At 47.2% G+C, this 16213-nt stretch overlaps 2 protein-coding genes across 3 annotated transcripts; both read left to right on the top strand.

Annotated features, from left to right (window-relative positions):
* The first annotated feature begins 7849 nt into the window (after window positions 1-7849).
* hsd3b1 (hydroxy-delta-5-steroid dehydrogenase, 3 beta- and steroid delta-isomerase 1) lies at window positions 7850-9597 on the top strand. Its single transcript, XM_021597717.2, has 3 exons — window positions 7850-8245; window positions 8360-8524; window positions 8674-9597. Exons 1-3 carry the CDS (start codon window positions 8095-8097, stop codon window positions 9480-9482), a joined length of 1125 nt encoding a protein of 374 aa, XP_021453392.1. The 5' UTR covers window positions 7850-8094; the 3' UTR covers window positions 9483-9597.
* A 2213-nt stretch (window positions 9598-11810) lies between these two features.
* Window positions 11811-16210, top strand: pla1a (phospholipase A1 member A). 2 transcript variants are annotated; one of them, XR_002472975.2, is made up of 11 exons: window positions 11811-12099; window positions 12307-12517; window positions 12729-12906; window positions 12998-13106; window positions 13530-13631; window positions 13809-13901; window positions 14138-14293; window positions 14734-14823; window positions 14996-15104; window positions 15377-15528; window positions 15640-16210. XR_002472975.2 is itself a non-coding variant. In XM_021597713.2 (11 exons), exons 1-11 carry the CDS (start codon window positions 12030-12032, stop codon window positions 15728-15730), a joined length of 1365 nt encoding a protein of 454 aa, XP_021453388.1. In that variant the 5' UTR covers window positions 11811-12029; the 3' UTR covers window positions 15731-16207. The 2 variants fall into 2 exon arrangements, 1 of the variants encoding a protein (XP_021453388.1); XM_021597713.2 differs by having other exon boundaries at window positions 15373-15528; window positions 15640-16207.
* The last annotated feature ends 3 nt before the right edge of the window (window positions 16211-16213 follow it).

Here is a 16213-nt window from a genome sequence, read left to right as displayed (position 1 = left end):
ATAAAAACAGAAAGGAATGATTTAAACCAGTACTTTTTGAGGGGGGGGGGGGGGGGTTCAAACCAGAACTTTATTTTTCTGGTCAGAACAGTGGAACGGAACAACAACAAAGTGGTTCTCTTCAGAACAATATGATTGGGAAATCATTTTGGTTCAAATCCCTGGGTCTCAGCTATGTAGTTGACTGACTGTACATGTAGTTGACTGACTGTACATGTAGTTGACTGACTGTACATGTAGTTGACTGACTGTTAGTTTCCACTCCTTGAGTCTATTTTGTTGGAACTATCGTTGTATCTGAGTGACTTCTGCTATGCTCTTTAATGTAGAACACTTATGTTTTTAACTTTGGCATTGTATTTTCAAACTGTAAATGATAGCTTAAATGATGTTTGATTGATAAAATAGTATTTTGTATTTTATATGAATGACTAGTGTATTTTAAGAAATTAAAATGCATACTATGAATCATCCTTTTCAAGTCAAACCAAACACCACACAATCTAACATGTCATCCCACTAACTAGTCTAGAGGGGTTGATTGAGTTGAAGGGATGTGGGTTGAACATGGAGGTCTTTGCATGTTTCAGCTGTGGCCTTGGCACAGTGACATTATCCTTCATCCTCCAGATAAGACAGCAGAGAGGGAGGCCCTAATACCAGACCAAGGTCTACTAACATGTCTGTTATCACAGGGAGATGGAGAGCTTATGAAACTGGAAACAAACTCAATAGACACCTAAACCATCTTTTTAAAACCATCCCATAACAGACATGTCCAGTGTGTTACTCTAGAATCTTGAGCTGTTCAAAATGTCACAAAACCACCTGCAATCACATACATTTGGCAGTTTATGAGAGGATAAAACTACTTCAACATATGCTACTTAAGACCAAACTGATCCTAATGCAGATCCGGATTAGGTTTAAAATCTGGAATAAATGACACAGGGTGAATACAGTGCCGTGCGAAAGTATTCGGCCCCCTTGAACTTTGCGACCTTTTGCCACATTTCAGGCTTCAAACATAAAGATATAAAACTGTATTTTTTTGTGAAGAATCAACAACAAGTGGGACACAATCATGAAGTGGAACGACATTTATTGGATATTTCAAACTTTTTTAACAAATCAAAACTGAAAAATTGGGCGTGCAAAATTATTCAGCCCCTTTACTTTCAGTGCAGCAAACTCTCTCCAGAAGTTCAGTGAGGATCTCTGAATGATCCAATGTTGACCTAAATGACTAATGATGATAAATACAATCCACCTGTGTGTAATCAAGTCTCCGTATAAATGCACCTGCACTGTGATAGTCTCTGTCATGTATTGTCATGTTGTGTCTTTCTGTCCTTTCCTTTCACCCTGTCTCCCTCTGCTGGTCGTATTAGGTTACCTTTTCTCCCCCGCTTTCCCCCAGCTGTTCCTTGTCTCCTCCTGACTACCTCGTCACCCCGTTTCCCACCTGTTCCCTTTTTCCCTCTGATTAGTCCCCTATATCTCTCTCTGTTTTTGTTCCTGTCCTTGTCGGATTCTTGTTTGTTGTGTTTCATGCCTGAGCCAGACTATCGTCATGTTTGCTGTAACCTTGTCCTGTCCTGTCGGAATCTGCCGGTCTATCTGAGCCTACCTATGTTTGGTTATTAAAGAAGCTCTGTTTAAGTTAGTTCGCTTTTGGGTCCTCATTCACTCACCGTAACAGAAGAATCCGACCAAGAATGGACCCAGCGACTTCGGATCCTCTCCACTCAGCCGTCGAGATCCAGGGAGCGATGCTAGGCAGACACGAGCAGGAATTGTCTGCTGCTCGACATGCCGTTGAGACCCTGGCCACCCAAGTCTCCAACCTCACAGAACAGGTTCACCATCTCCGCCTCGATCCACCGGCCACTTCCAGGGCTTTCGAATCTCCGGAGCCCAGAATCAATAACCCGCCGTGTTACTCTGGGGAGCCCACTGAATGCCGCTCGTTCCTCACCCAGTGTGATATTGTGTTTTCTCTCCAGCCCAACACTTACGCCAGGAGCACTGCTCGTGTCGCCTACGTCATATCTCTCCTTACTGGACGGGCTCGTGAGTGGGGCACGGCAATCTGGGAGGCAAGGGCTGAGTGTACTAACCAGTATCAGGACTTTAAGGAGGAGATGATACGGGTTTTTGATCGATCTGTTTTTGGGGAGGAGGCTTCCAGGGCCCTGTCTTCCCTATGTCAAGGCAATCGATCCATAACAGACTACTCTATTGAGTTTCGCACTCTTGCTGCCTCCAGTGGCTGGAACGAGCCGGCTTTGCTCGCTCGTCTTCTGGAGGGTCTCCGCGCAGAGGTAAAGGATGAGATTCTCTCCCGGGAGGTTCCTTCCAGCGTGGATTCCTTGATTGAACTCGCTATTCGCATTGAGCGACGGGTTGATCTTCGTCACCGAGCTCGTGGAAAGGAGCTCGCGTTCTCCGTTGCCCCCCTCTCCGCATCACTACCATCTTCCTCTGCCGGCTCGGGAGCTGAGCCTATGCAGCTGGGAGGTATCCGCATCTCGACTAAGGAGAGGGAACGGAGAATCACCAACCGCCTCTGTCTCTATTGCGGTTCTGCTGGTCATTTTGTCACTTCATGTCCAGTAAAAGCCAGAGCTCATCAGTAAGCGGAGGGCTACTGGTGAGCGCTACTACTCCTGTCTCTCCTTCAAGATCCTGCACTACCTTGTCGGTCCATCTACGCTGGACCGGTTCGTCAGCTTCCTGCAGTGCCTTAATAGACTCTGGGGCGGAGGGCTGTTTTATGGACGAGACCTGGGCTCGGGAACATGACATTCCTCTCAGACAGTTAAGGGAGTCCACGGCCTTGTTCGCCCTGGATGGTAGTCCTCTCCCCAGGATTCAGCGTGAGACGCTACCTTTAACCCTCACTGTTTCTGGTAATCATAGCGAAACCATTTCTTTTTTGATTTTTCGTTCACCTTTTACACCTGTTGTTTTGGGCCATCCCTGGCTAGTTTGTCATAATCCTTCCATTAATTGGTCTAGTAATTCTATCCTCTCCTGGAACGTCTCTTGTCATGTGAAATGTTTAATGTCTGCTATCCCTCCTGTTTCCTCTGTCTCTTCTTCACAGGAGGAGCCTGGTGATTTGACAGGGGTGCCGGAGGAATATCACGATCTGCGCACGGTGTTCAGTCGGTCCAGGGCCACTTCTCTTCCTCCACACCGGTCGTATGATTGTAGTATTGATCTCCTTCCGGGAACCACTCCCCCCCGGGGTAGACTATACTCTCTGTCGGCTCCCGAACGTAAGGCTCTCGAGGATTATTTGTCTGTAGCTCTTGACGCCGGTACCATAGTCCCCTCCTCCTCTCCCGCCGGAGCGGGGTTTTTTTTTGTCAAGAAGAAGGACGGGTCTCTGCGCCCCTGCATAGATTATCGAGGGCTGAATGACATAACAGTTAAGAATCGTTATCCGCTTCCTCTTATGTCTTCAGCCTTCGAGATCCTGCAGGGAGCCAGGTTTTTCACTAAGTTGGACCTTCGTAACGCTTACCATCTCGTGCGCATCAGGGAGGGGGACGAGTGGAAGACGGCGTTTAACACTCCGTTAGGGCACTTTGAATACCGGGTTCTTCCTTTCGGCCTCGCTAACGCTCCAGCTGTCTTTCAGGCATTAGTCAATGATGTCCTGAGAGACATGCTGAACATCTTTGTTTTCGTTTACCTTGACGATATCCTGATTTTTTCACCGTCACTCCAGATTCATCTTCAGCACGTTCGACGTGTCCTCCAGCGCCTTTTAGAGAATTGTCTTTTTGTGAAGGCTGAGAAGTGCACTTTTCATGCCTCCTCCGTCACATTTCTCGGTTCTGTTATTTCCGCTGAAGGCATTAAGATGGATCCCGCTAAGGTCCAAGCTGTCATTGATTGGCCCGCCCCTAAGTCACGCGTCGAGCTGCAGCGCTTTCTCGGCTTCGCAAACTTCTATCGTCGTTTCATCCGTAATTTCGGTCAGGTGGCAGCTCCTCTCACAGCCCTTACTTCTGTCAAGACGTGCTTTAAGTGGTCCGTTTCCGCCCAGGGAGCTTTTGATCTCCTCAAGAATCGTTTTACATCCGCTCCTATCCTTGTTACACCTGACGTCTCTAGACAGTTCGTTGTCGAGGTTGACGCGTCAGAGGTGGGCGTGGGAGCCATTCTTTCTCAGCGCTCCCTCTCTGACGACAAGGTCCACCCATGCGCGTATTTTTCTCATCGCCTGTCCCCGTCGGAACGTAACTATGATGTGGGAAACCGCGAACTGCTCGCCATCCGGTTAGCCCTAGGCGAATGGCGACAGTGGTTGGAGGGGGCGACCGTTCCTTTTGTCGTTTGGACTGACCATAGGAACCTTGAGTACATCCGTTCTGCCAAACGACTTAATGCGCGTCAGGCGCGTTGGGCGCTGTTTTTCGCTCGTTTCGAGTTCGTGATTTCTTATCGTCCGGGCTCTAAGAACACCAAGCCTGATGCTTTATCTCGTCTCTTCAGTTCTTCAGTAGCCTCCACTGACCCCGAGGGGATTCTCCCTGAGGGGCGTGTTGTCGGGTTGACTGTCTGGGGAATTGAGAGGCAGGTAAAGCAAGCGCTCACTCACACTCCGTCGCCGCGCGCTTGTCCTAGGAACCTTCTTTTCATTCCCGTTCCTACTCGTCTGGCCGTTCTTCAGTGGGCTCACTCTGCCAAGTTAGCCGGCCACCCTGGCGTTCGGGGTACGCTTGCTTCCATTCGCCAGCGTTTTTGGTGGCCCACCCGGGAGCATGACAGGCGTCGTTTCGTGGCTGCTTGTTCGGTCTGCGCGCAGACTAAGTCCGGTAACTCCCCTCCTGCCGGCCGTCTCAGGCCGTTTCCCATTCCCTCTCGACCGTGGTCTCACATCGCCTTAGATTTTGTCACCGGACTGCCTTCGTCAGCGGGGAAGACTGTTATTCTTACGGTTGTCGATAGGTTCTCTAAGGCGGCTCATTTCATTCCCCTTGCTAAGCTTCCTTCTGCTAAAGAGACGGCACAAATCATCATCGAGAATGTTTTCAGAATTCATGGCCTTCCGTCAGACGTCGTTTCGGACAGAGGTCCGCAATTCACGTCTCAATTTTGGAGGGAGTTTTGCCGTTTGATTGGGGCTTCCGTCAGTCTCTCTTCCGGCTTTCACCCCCAGTCTAACGGTCAAGCAGAACGGGCCAATCAGACTATTGGTCGCATCTTACGCAGTCTTTCTTTTCGCAACCCTGCGTCTTGGTCAGAACAGCTCCCCTGGGCAGAATACGCCCACAACTCGCTTCCTTCGTCTGCGACCGGGCTATCTCCTTTTCAGAGTAGCCTCGGGTACCAGCCTCCGCTGTTCTCATCTCAGTTCGCCGAGTCCAGCGTCCCCTCCGCTCAGGCTTTTGTCCAACGTTGCGAGCGCACCTGGAAGAGGGTCAGGTCTGCACTTTGCCGTTATAGGACGCAGACTGTGAGGGCTGCTAATAAGCGTAGAACTAAGAGTCCTAGATATTGTCGCGGTCAGAGAGTTTGGCTCTCCACTCAGAACCTTCCCCTTAAGACGGCTTCTCGCAAGTTGACCCCGCGGTTCATTGGTCCGTTCCGTATTTCTCGGGTCATTAATCCTGTCGCAGTTCGACTTCTTCTTCCGCGATACCTTCGTCGCGTCCACCCGGTCTTCCATGTCTCCTGTATTAAGCCCGTTCTTCGCGCCCCCGCTCGTCTTCCCCCCCCCCCCCCCCATCCTTGTCGAGGGCGCACCCATCTACAGGGTCCGCAGGATTTTGGACATGCGTCCTCGGGGCCGTGGTCACCAGTACCTCGTTGATTGGGAGGGGTACGGTCCTGAGGAGAGGAGTTGGGTTCCCTCTCGGGACGTGCTGGACCGTGCGCTGATCGAGGATTTCCTCCGTTGCCGCCAGGTTTCCTCCTCGAGTGCGCCAGGAGGCGCTCGGTGAGTGGGGGGGTACTGTCATGTATTGTCATGTTGTGTCTTTCTGTCCTTTCCTTTCACCCTGTCTCCCTCTGCTGGTCGTATTAGGTTACCTTTTCTCCCCCGCTTTCCCCCAGCTGTTCCTTGTCTCCTCCTGACTACCTCGTCACCCCGTTTCCCACCTGTTCCCTTTTTCCCTCTGATTAGTCCCCTATATCTCTCTCTGTTTTTGTTCCTGTCCTTGTCGGATTCTTGTTTGTTGTGTTTCATGCCTGAGCCAGACTATCGTCATGTTTGCTGTAACCTTGTCCTGTCCTGTCGGAATCTGCCGGTCTATCTGAGCCTACCTATGTTTGGTTATTAAAGAAGCTCTGTTTAAGTTAGTTCGCTTTTGGGTCCTCATTCACTCACCGTAACAGTCTCAGAGGTCCGTTATAAGCGCAGAGAGCATCATGAAGAACAAGGAACACACCAGGCAGGTCCGAGATACTGTTGTGAAGAAGTTTAAAGCCGGATTTGGATACAAAAAGATTTCCCAAGCTTTAAACATCCCAAGGAGCACTGTGCAAGCGATAATATTGAAATGGAAGGAGTATCAGACCACTGCAAATCTACCAAGACCTGGCCGTCCCTCTAAACTTTCAGCTCATACAAGGAGAAGACTGATCAGAGATGCAGCCAAGAGGCCCATGATCACTCTGGATGAACTGCAGAGATCTACAGCTGAGGTGGGAGACTCTGTCCATAGGACAACAATCAGTCGTATATTGCACAAATCTGGCCTTTATGGAAGAGTGGCAAGAAGAAAGCCATTTCTTAAAGATATCCATAAAAAGTGTTGTTAAAAGTTTGCCACAAGCCACCTGGGAGACACACCAAACATGTGGAAGAAGGTGCTCTGGTCAGATGAAACCAAAATTGAACTTTTTGGCAACAATGCAAAACGTTATGTTTGGCGTAAAAGCAACACAGCCGAACACACCATCCCCACTGTCAAACATGGTGGTGGCAGCATCATGGTTTGGACCTGCTTTTCTTCAGCAGGGACAGGGAAGATGGTTAAAATTGATGGGAAGATGGATGGAGCCAAATACAGGACCATTCTGGAAGAAAACCTGATGGAGTCTGCAAAAGACCTGAGACTGGGACGGAGATTTGTCTTCCAACAAGACAATGATCCAAAACATAAAGCAAAATCTACAATGGAATGGTTCAAAAATAAACATATCCAGGTGTTAGAATGGCCAAGTCAAAGTCCAGACCTGAATCCAATCGAGAATCTGTGGAAAGAACTGAAAACTGCTGTTCACAAATGCTCTCCATCCAACCTCACTGAGCTCGAGCTGTTTTGCAATGAGGAATGGGAAAAAATGTCAGTCTCTCGATGTGCAAAACTGATAGAGACATACCCCAAGCGACTTACAGCTGTAATCGCAGCAAAAGGTGGCGCTACAAAGTATTAACTTAAGGGGGCTGAATAATTTTGCACGCCCAATTTTTCAGTTTTTGATTTGTTAAAAAGGTTTGAAATATCCAATAACTGTCGTTCCACTTCATGATTGTGTCCCACTTGTTGTTGATTCTTTACAAAAAAATACAGTTTTATATCTTTATGTTTGAAGCCTGAAATGTGGCAAAAGGTCGCAAAGTTCAAGGGGGCCGAATACTTTCGCAAGGCACTGTATATAGATGTTTTATAGAGCATGTAGAGAATCAGTGGCCAAGCCTGTCAAAATAAACCAGCCAGAGCCACTAAATCTGATGACAAAAACAAATTGTTAGTCAGACGTCGCCTTGACATTCAAGTCTTCTGTTTTCCATGGCTGGTCTGTGACCTGTAGCCTTGGCAGCCGTCCTTGGCAGATACTGGGAAATAAAACATCCCTGTCCTCCCTCCCTCTCTTGCGTATGCCTGCCTGTAGACCTTGCCTCACTTCTCACCCCAGAGTGGCAGTTACCGGCACTTCTAGCACATTCCCTCAGGCTAGAAAAAGGGAGTTTTCAGAGAGGGGAGAGGGGTGTTAAGTTAGTGTCTGCCATGCCCTCGGGATAGCAGAGGAGTTTTAGGACGGGACAAAGTCCGGAGCATTGATCATTCCCAGTGCTTAGGAAAGGGAGTTTTCTGAAAGTGGTAGTAGTTTCAGATTTTGGACTGGGCCATGTCTCTGCAAGGTGATGTGTGTGTGGTGACAGGAGCCTGTGGGTTCCTGGGAGAGAGGCTGGTACGGCTGCTGCTGGAGGAAGACAAGCTCACAGAGATTCGTATGCTGGACATAAATGTCCGACCACAACTCATACAGTGTCTGGAAGGTAAATACTATACCAGCTCTCCTTTTTTTCTCTCTCACTACTAGGGTTAGTGTAAATATTGATATTTTACAACTTTTCTTCGGTTTGTTTCTTCTCTGATTGGTTTGTTGTCAGAGATCAGAGGGGACACGCTGGTAAGTGTATTTGAGGGGGACATTAGTGATAGTGAGCTGCTGAGGAGAGCGTGCAAGGGAGCATCGCTGGTCTTCCACACTGCGTCCCTCATTGACGTCACCGGGAAGGTGTTATACAGTGAGCTTCACAGGGTCAACGTCAAAGGTATGATCAGATTTTTACTGAAGCTTTGGGTTGGGATTGGCAGCAGACCTGAGTGAAATACACATGTCCAATACTTTCAAATACTTGAGCTGCTCTTGAAAACAGAATTGACCCTGCTGATGTACTCATTCATCTGACATCTTTCTCAGGAACCCAGCTCCTTCTGGAGACGTGCGTCCAGGAGAATGTGGTGTCCTTCATCTACACCAGCAGCATCGAGGTCGCCGGCCCCAACGCCAACGGAGACCCCATCATCAACGGTGATGAGAACACACCCTACACATGCTCCCTAAAGTTCCCCTACAGCAAGACCAAGAAGGAGGCCGAGCAGGTCACCCTGCAAGCCCAGGGTGAGGTGCTCCAGAATGGGGGCCGGCTGGCCACCTGCGCCCTCCGACCCATGTACATCTATGGAGAGGGCTGCCGTTTCCTGCTGGGCCATATGGGAGACGGGATTCGGAACGGGGATATGTTGTACCGGACCTCCCGCCCGGAGGCCCAGGTGAACCCTGTATACGTGGGGAATGCGGCCCTGGCCCACCTCCAGGCCGCCCGTGCCCTGCGAGACCCCCAGCGGAGAGCCGCCATCGGAGGGAACTTCTACTACATCTCAGATGACACGCCGCCTGTCAGCTACTCTGACTTCAACCATGCTGTGTTGTCGCCGCTGGGCTTCAGCATCCAGGAGAAGCCTATCCTGCCCATCCCAGTCCTCTACCTCCTCTGTTTCCTCATGGAGATGCTGCAGATACTGCTCTGCCCCTTCAAGCGCTTCACACCGCCCATAAACCGGCAGCTCCTCACCATGCTGAACACACCCTTCAGCTTTTCCTATCGGAGGGCTCAGAGGGACATGGGGTACGCTCCACGGTACAGCTGGGAGGAGGCACGCAAGCGGACCATGGATTGGGTGGCTTCCCAGTTACCCAAGGAGAGAGAGAGAATAAAGGTTAAATAATTGCCCCACGATCTGCTAATAACACATAACATATAGCTCACCATCCCCAGTCCAAGTGTCTAATCCTCATTACTGCACTCTGTAAAAGTTGATATTAAAGTTGTGTGAAAAACAATCTCTGAACATGTTCTTTCCCGGTCTGTTCTCACTTATGACCACTCAGCCTGACCCATTTGATTTCATCAGAAAGATATGGAGACTGACACTGTATTCTCAATCCCAGACACAATAGGCCTACATGTCCTTGACCTTGTTCTCCAGAGAGGAGGATTATTTTCTTAAATAAAAGCTGAACTACTACAGTCTGATTAGAGTTGCAGGTCCATCTATATAGTCACATGGATGAGTGTAAGGGTAGACTAGTCTGAATCCAAAACTGAAATGAACTCACCATGCGACACAGTGAGAATGTCACCCTCAGACAGCCAGAGTTTAGTATTAAAACAAACAGGTATTGATCACCAGTGAGGTCATGGATTCACAACCCCCCATATAGACTAAGCACTGGGTCCTAAACAACACACTGGCGAACGACTGGAGCAGGAGAGGTACAGTGCCTTGCGAAAGTATTCGGCCCCCTTGAACTTTGCAACCTTTTGCCACATTTCAGGCTTCAAACATAAAGATATAAAACTTTATTTTTTTTGTGAAGAATCAACAACAAGTAGGACAAAATCATGAAGTGGAACGACATTTATTGGATATTTCAAACTTTTTTAACAAATCAAAAACTGAAAAATTGGGCGCGCAAAATTATTCAGCCCCCTTAAGTTAATACTTTGTAGCGCCACCTTTTGCTGCGATTACAGCTGTAAGTCGCTTGGGGTATGTCTCTATCAGTTTTGCACATCGAGAGACTGAAATTTTTTCCCATTCCTCATTGCAAAACAGCTCGAGCTCAGTGAGGTTGGATGGAGAGCATTTGTGAACAGCAGTTTTCAGTTCTTTCCACAGATTCTCGATTGGATTCAGTTCTGGACTTTGACTTGGCCATTCTAACACCTGGATATGTTTATTTTTGAACCATTTCATTGTGGATTTTGCTTTATGTTTTGGATCATTGTCTTGTTGGAAGACAAATCTCCGTCCCAGTCTCAGGTCTTTTGCAGACTCCATCAGGTTTTCTTCCAGAATGGTCCTGTATTTGGCTCCATACATCTTCCCATCAATTTTAACCATCTTCCCTGTCCCTGCTGAAGAAAAGCAGGCCCAAACCATGATGCTGCCACCACCATGTTTGACAGTGGGGATGGTGTGTTCAGCTGTGTTGCTTTTACGCCAAACATAATGTTTTGCATTGTTGCCAAAAAGTTCAATTTTGGTTTCATCTGACCAGAGCACCTTCTTCCACATGTTTGGTGTGTCTCTCAGGTGGCTTGTGGCAAACTTTAAACAACACTTTTTATGGATATCTTTAAGAAATGGCTTTCTTCTTGCCACTCTTCCATAAAAGCCAGATTTGTGCAATATATGACTGATTGTTGTCCTATGGACAGAGTCTCCCACCTCAGCTGTAGATCTCTGCAGTTCATCCAGAGTGATCATGGGCCTCTTGACTGCATCTCTGATCAGTCTTCTCCTTGTATGAGCTGAAAGTTTAGAGGGACGGCCAGGTCTTGGTAGATTTGCAGTGGTCTGATACTCCTTCCATTTCAATATTATCGCTTGCACAGTGCTCCTTGGGATGTTTAAAGCTTGGGAAATCTTTTTGTATCCAAATCCGGCTTTAAACTTCTTCACAACAGTATCTCGGACCTGCCTGGTGTGTTCCTTGTTCTTCATGATGCTCTCTGCGCTTTTAACGGACCTCTGAGACTATCACAGTGCAGGTGCATTTATACGGAGACTTGATTACACACAGGTGGATTGTATTTATCATCATTAGTCATTTAGGTCAACATTGGATCATTCAGAGATCCTCACTGAACTTCTGGAGAGAGTTTGCTGCACTGAAAGTAAAGGGGCTGAATAATTTTGCACGCCCAATTTTTCAGTTTTTGATTTGTTAAAAAAGTTTGAAATATCCAATAAATGTCGTTCCACTTCATGATTGTGTCCCACTTGTTGTTGATTCTTCACAAAAAAATACAGTTTTATATCTTTATGTTTGAAGCCTGAAATGTGGCAAAAGGTCGCAAAGTTCAAGGGGGCCGAATACTTTCGCAAGGCACTGTATGTGGGTACGTTTTCATAAGGCTAGTTTACTGTACCAGCTGAGCTTTGCGAGAAAGCAGGGAAGGAAATTCTCCCAACCCCCCATCTCTGTTACTGTGTAACTAACTATTTCAATGCCAGGCATTGTGAAATAACGTTGTGTTCAACTTCATTCTCTTAAGTAGATTCCTGCCCTTTTGTGGCCACTGTTGACCAGTAGAGGGTTGAATGACATTTCTAGAACCAAAGTGAATTATTGCATAGCTACAAGGACTGCTGAGAGGGAAAATAAAGTTTCCAAAGCTAAGGATCCGAGGCACAGTTCACCAACACATTTCACCAACCTATCTGGTAAAGCCAAGTTACCATTCTTGATACTCTTCTTTCAAGACAATGGGCTGGAAACTGAAAACAGTGCAAACTATTCTCAGTATTCTAGCCTTCTACATTACATTTGCAGTCGGTAAGTACAACTCATCTCTATTGCAGAAGCTTCTTCCTAATACTATTCAATTAATACACTAACCTTCCTCTAAGCACATTTATTATAGCATATGCCATGTCACTGTAGATGTAAAGAAGATTTTATTTTGTGCAAATGGTGCATTTGTTGTTGTTGTTGGTGTTGTTCTCCAGGTTCTTTATGGACATTTCTCCTCTGAACCTGCAGGGGAAGATGAGGAGCCCAGATCAGAATGTGCTGACTTCAACAACACGACCTGGCTGGAGTACCATCAGCAGGGCAGCAAGCTACAGGTGCAGTACCTGCTCTTGACACGCAAGAATACAGACTGTGCCAGCCTCTTCGGTCAGGACTTCCTCAGCAACAACACCTACTTCAACTCCTCCCAACCCACCAAGATAATTGTCCATGGATACAGGTAAGGAATAAGGGAGGGAGGTCAAAAACTTGGCAAGGTATATCTATATTCTACACATAAAACGTATAAGTTATCTCGCCCTCCCTCCCTCCCTCCCTCCCTCCCTCCCTCCCTCCCTCCCTCCCTCCCTCCCTCCCTCCCTCCCTCCCTCCCTCCCTCCCTCCCTCCCTCCCTCCCAACCTCCACCTCCCCTTTCCTCCCTCCCTCCCAGAGCTCTGGGCAGTAAGCCATCCTGGGTGAAGCAGCTGGCCCAGGCTCTGCTGCGGGTGCAGGATGCCAACGTGGTGGTGGTGGACTGGATCTATGGGGCCTCACTCGCCTACAACATGGTGGTGGAGAACTACAAGGAGGTGGCCATCCAGATCTCTGTCCTCATCAACCAGCTCCAGGTCAGGGCCTCCTCATTTGTTTATGTTTACACTGACAGCAAATTAAGTTAAAAGTAATGAAAATAAAGGAGGTCTGATGTCTGTCCCACAGAACCATGGATGCAAACTGGAGTCATTTCACTTCATTGGGGTTAGTCTTGGGGCACATGTGTCTGGATTCGTGGGGACCCTGTTCAAGGGCAAGATAGGAAGAATTACAGGTGAGCTCCATCTGTGTCTGACCCATTAACAGTTCCACAGGGCACCTTCTGTCTGCAGAACAGGGCTCAACAGGGCCAGACAGAGACTGGTCACCACAAAGCAGGCCAGTCAATCACATACCCTCTCATCTCTGCCAATCTGACTGAATTAAGCTTTCAAAGAGAGAGAGATAGCTCTGGAAAACAACAACAGCTGATATTGAAAGGCAGTGAGCTGAATTTGTTACCCTTCTGAAGTCACACAACGACACAATAATACATATGATTGTCTGTCTGTACACTATCGCTGTGATATGAAGTAGCCTGAATGCTTTAGAGCAGTAGTTCACAGGCGCTCTGTGTGTGTATATTTGTGTTTGTCATCACTGTCGCTGATGCAGTACTCTATCTATCCCCCACTGACCTCTGTATCTCCCGCTGTAGGTCTGGACCCGGCTGGACCCATGTTTAAAAGAGCCGACACATTTGACCGTCTTGACCCCTCAGATGCACTGTTTGTGGAGGCCATCCACACTGACGCCGACTGTGAGAGAACAGGCTACACACAAATATTCATTGTTATTGCAAAGAGATTTCTGCTACCATTCCATCTTTTCCTCGTAGGCCTACTCTATTTCAAAAGTCTCACTGTTCACTGGAATGACAATATGACAATGTCCTGGTGTCAGCCATTCGACATCAATTATCATCCTTTTCTCTCAGATTTCGGCATCTCCATCTCTGTCGGCCATGCAGACTTCTTCCTAAACGGCGGGATGGACCAAGCAGGTTGCTCGCGCTCCAGGTTTACGTCAAGTAAGTACGTGTTTTTGCCGCCAAAATGCTTCATTGGCAAAGAGGCCTAACCTAAGTGTGTATGAATTTCAATATAAACTTCAGACATGTCTTTCAACTTAAACAGCTGTAGATGTTTTTGATTATTCCCTAACTAAACAGTAAGCACTATGTTTACTAGCGTATAGGCTATTTAGTGGTAAGCTTCTGGCTACCTGAGAATCTTCGTTTGTGATCAGTTCTTGTCTACTTTCCAGTGTATAGCTATGTGATATGTGACCACATGAGGGCGCTCCACATCTACATAAGCGCACTGAACGGGACCTGCCCACTGACTGGCATCCCTTGTTCCAGCTATGAGGACTTCCTCAAGGGGCGCTGTTTAGGCTGCCCAGGCAGATGTCCACGAATAGGTAAGGACATCATGAACATTAAACTATTTCCCCAGATATTATACCAACCTGCTGTCTGTGAGTAGGTTGGTCATACGAATGTAAATATTAGAAATAGCCACCTTTTACATGTAGCCTAGAGTAGACTATGCACAAACAATTTTGATCACGTGAAACATGTTTACATGGGATATTTTGGTAATATTCAAACTTCCCAGCACACTTTCCATGTTTACTTTAGTCAGGTTTCACTCAGTGAGAGATAGGGCAACTGTCTGACCTAGCTAGTGTCATGTCTGGTCTGGGCACACTGGCGCTGCTGATGCAGTGACAGACTGATACAGATAAAGCAGTAAATGTACTCTGGAGGCCTTTCATCTGTCATAACTGTGATAGGAATGGCTATTTTACATCTTACTCTCTCTGTCTTTTGTATGTGCATGTGTCCTTGTGTGTTTCAGGGTTATTGGAGAACAGTGGTTTAACAGTCTTTCCTCTTCCTCAACCAAAGAAGCTTTTCCTCCTGACAACCTCTGCACCTCCCTTCTGTGGTGAGTAGCCAACATTTACCTCTATGTAAAAACACAGACTGGCTGTCCATCAGACAATTGTTGGATGTTCATTATGCCCACTACTTTGACCCCACAGTTGAATGGTTAAATACAGCAATATCTCATGTGATGATGATCAAGTTACATCCTGTCCCCTCCTCCTCTTCCCCAGCCCATCACATCCTGGTGCAGCTGGAGGTGTTCCTCCTGGACAAGAGCGCCGAGGTGCAGGTGATCCTGAGGACTGGGGGACATCCTGAAACAGAGCAGAGACTCAGGCTGTAGGTACAACCACTAACCCTCACTGTTAAGAGACAAAAACATGTATACACAGCATGATTCACAGCTGTTCACAGTATGATACGTAAACATGGATTATATTCTCAATAACAGGCATGCTGTGTGTGTGTGTGTGTGTGTGTGTGTGTGTGTGTGTGTGTGTGTGTGTGTGTGTGTGTGTGTGTGTGTGTGTGTGTGTGTGTGTGTGTGTGTGTGTGTGTGTGTGTGTGTGTGTGTGTGTGTGTGTGTGTGTGTGTGTGTTTGTTTCAGACAGACAGACGGCACCATGTACAGGAGGGTGATAGCCCACCCAGTGCCACTGTGTGAGATAGACTCCATCCAGCTGAAGAACACTGGAGCGCACTTCTACAGGCAGGGAGACATCCACGTTGTGTCTGTCTGCATATCAGAATTCCCCTCTGTCGGGTATAAGTCCTTTCATCTATTTACGACACATACTTTCACACACTTACCTACACCACACACAACATTCCTGTGTATGCATATGACACTGTAACTCATGTGTTTCTCTTTCAGAGAAGTGGAGCCATTGTGCGTGAAGAAGATAAACGTAAGGCGAGGATCTCCATGGAACCATGATTTCGTACAGCTGTGTGAGAATTACTGATGTAGTAAACACACACATATCCTATAAACCAGCATGTTTCTTTCTCTCTAGCAACCTCCCAATAGTCTGAAACGGTCCTTTCCTCATCTCCTTTCCTTCATCATCAATGATGTGGAATGCTTTGATGGGTCTAAGCAGTAAGGAGGAAGCCTATCCTTATAGTTATCATTGGGAATGAAGGAAAGGAAATTAGAAGAGTTTTACTGGGACTAGCTCACGCAGAAACACACACATGCAGCTAATAGCTCCCATTGCAAACAGCTACACACAAACTTTGCCATCCTATAACCCTAGTCATATGTTACTGATGGACCACCTACAGCCAAACAGATTCCAGAACAGTTCCAAACTACTTCTTTACATTTCTTTAGTATATTCTAACAGCATTAGTATTGATGTACATAATCATTCCAACGCAGCTGAATGTTACTTTATTCAGAGCTTCTGTTGAAGCAAAACAATAAAAGGGTAACTCTGGAATGT

Source organism: Oncorhynchus mykiss, chromosome 3, assembly GCF_013265735.2.
Source record: "Oncorhynchus mykiss isolate Arlee chromosome 3, USDA_OmykA_1.1, whole genome shotgun sequence".
Lineage (NCBI taxonomy): Eukaryota > Metazoa > Chordata > Actinopteri > Salmoniformes > Salmonidae > Oncorhynchus > Oncorhynchus mykiss.
Note: the sequence above shows the minus strand (reverse complement) of the source record. Positions and strands in the feature narration are given on the sequence as shown.

What these genes read in the sequence shown, in the direction of transcription:
- pla1a (XM_021597713.2), top strand. Translation starts at nt 12,030, where the DNA reads ATGGGCTGGAAACTGAAAACAGTGCAAACTATTCTCAGTATTCTAGCC. An exon ending in ATAATTGTCCATGGATACAG is followed by an intron (nt 12,518 to 12,728) that starts GTAAGGAATAAG and finishes CCTCCCTCCCAG; the next exon opens with AGCTCTGGGCAGTAAGCCAT. An exon ending in CAAGATAGGAAGAATTACAG is followed by an intron (nt 13,107 to 13,529) that starts GTGAGCTCCATC and finishes CTCCCGCTGTAG; the next exon opens with GTCTGGACCCGGCTGGACCC.
- hsd3b1 (XM_021597717.2), top strand. Translation starts at nt 8,095, where the DNA reads ATGTCTCTGCAAGGTGATGTGTGTGTGGTGACAGGAGCCTGTGGGTTC. An exon ending in ACTCATACAGTGTCTGGAAG is followed by an intron (nt 8,246 to 8,359) that starts GTAAATACTATA and finishes GTTTGTTGTCAG; the next exon opens with AGATCAGAGGGGACACGCTG. An exon ending in TCACAGGGTCAACGTCAAAG is followed by an intron (nt 8,525 to 8,673) that starts GTATGATCAGAT and finishes CATCTTTCTCAG; the next exon opens with GAACCCAGCTCCTTCTGGAG.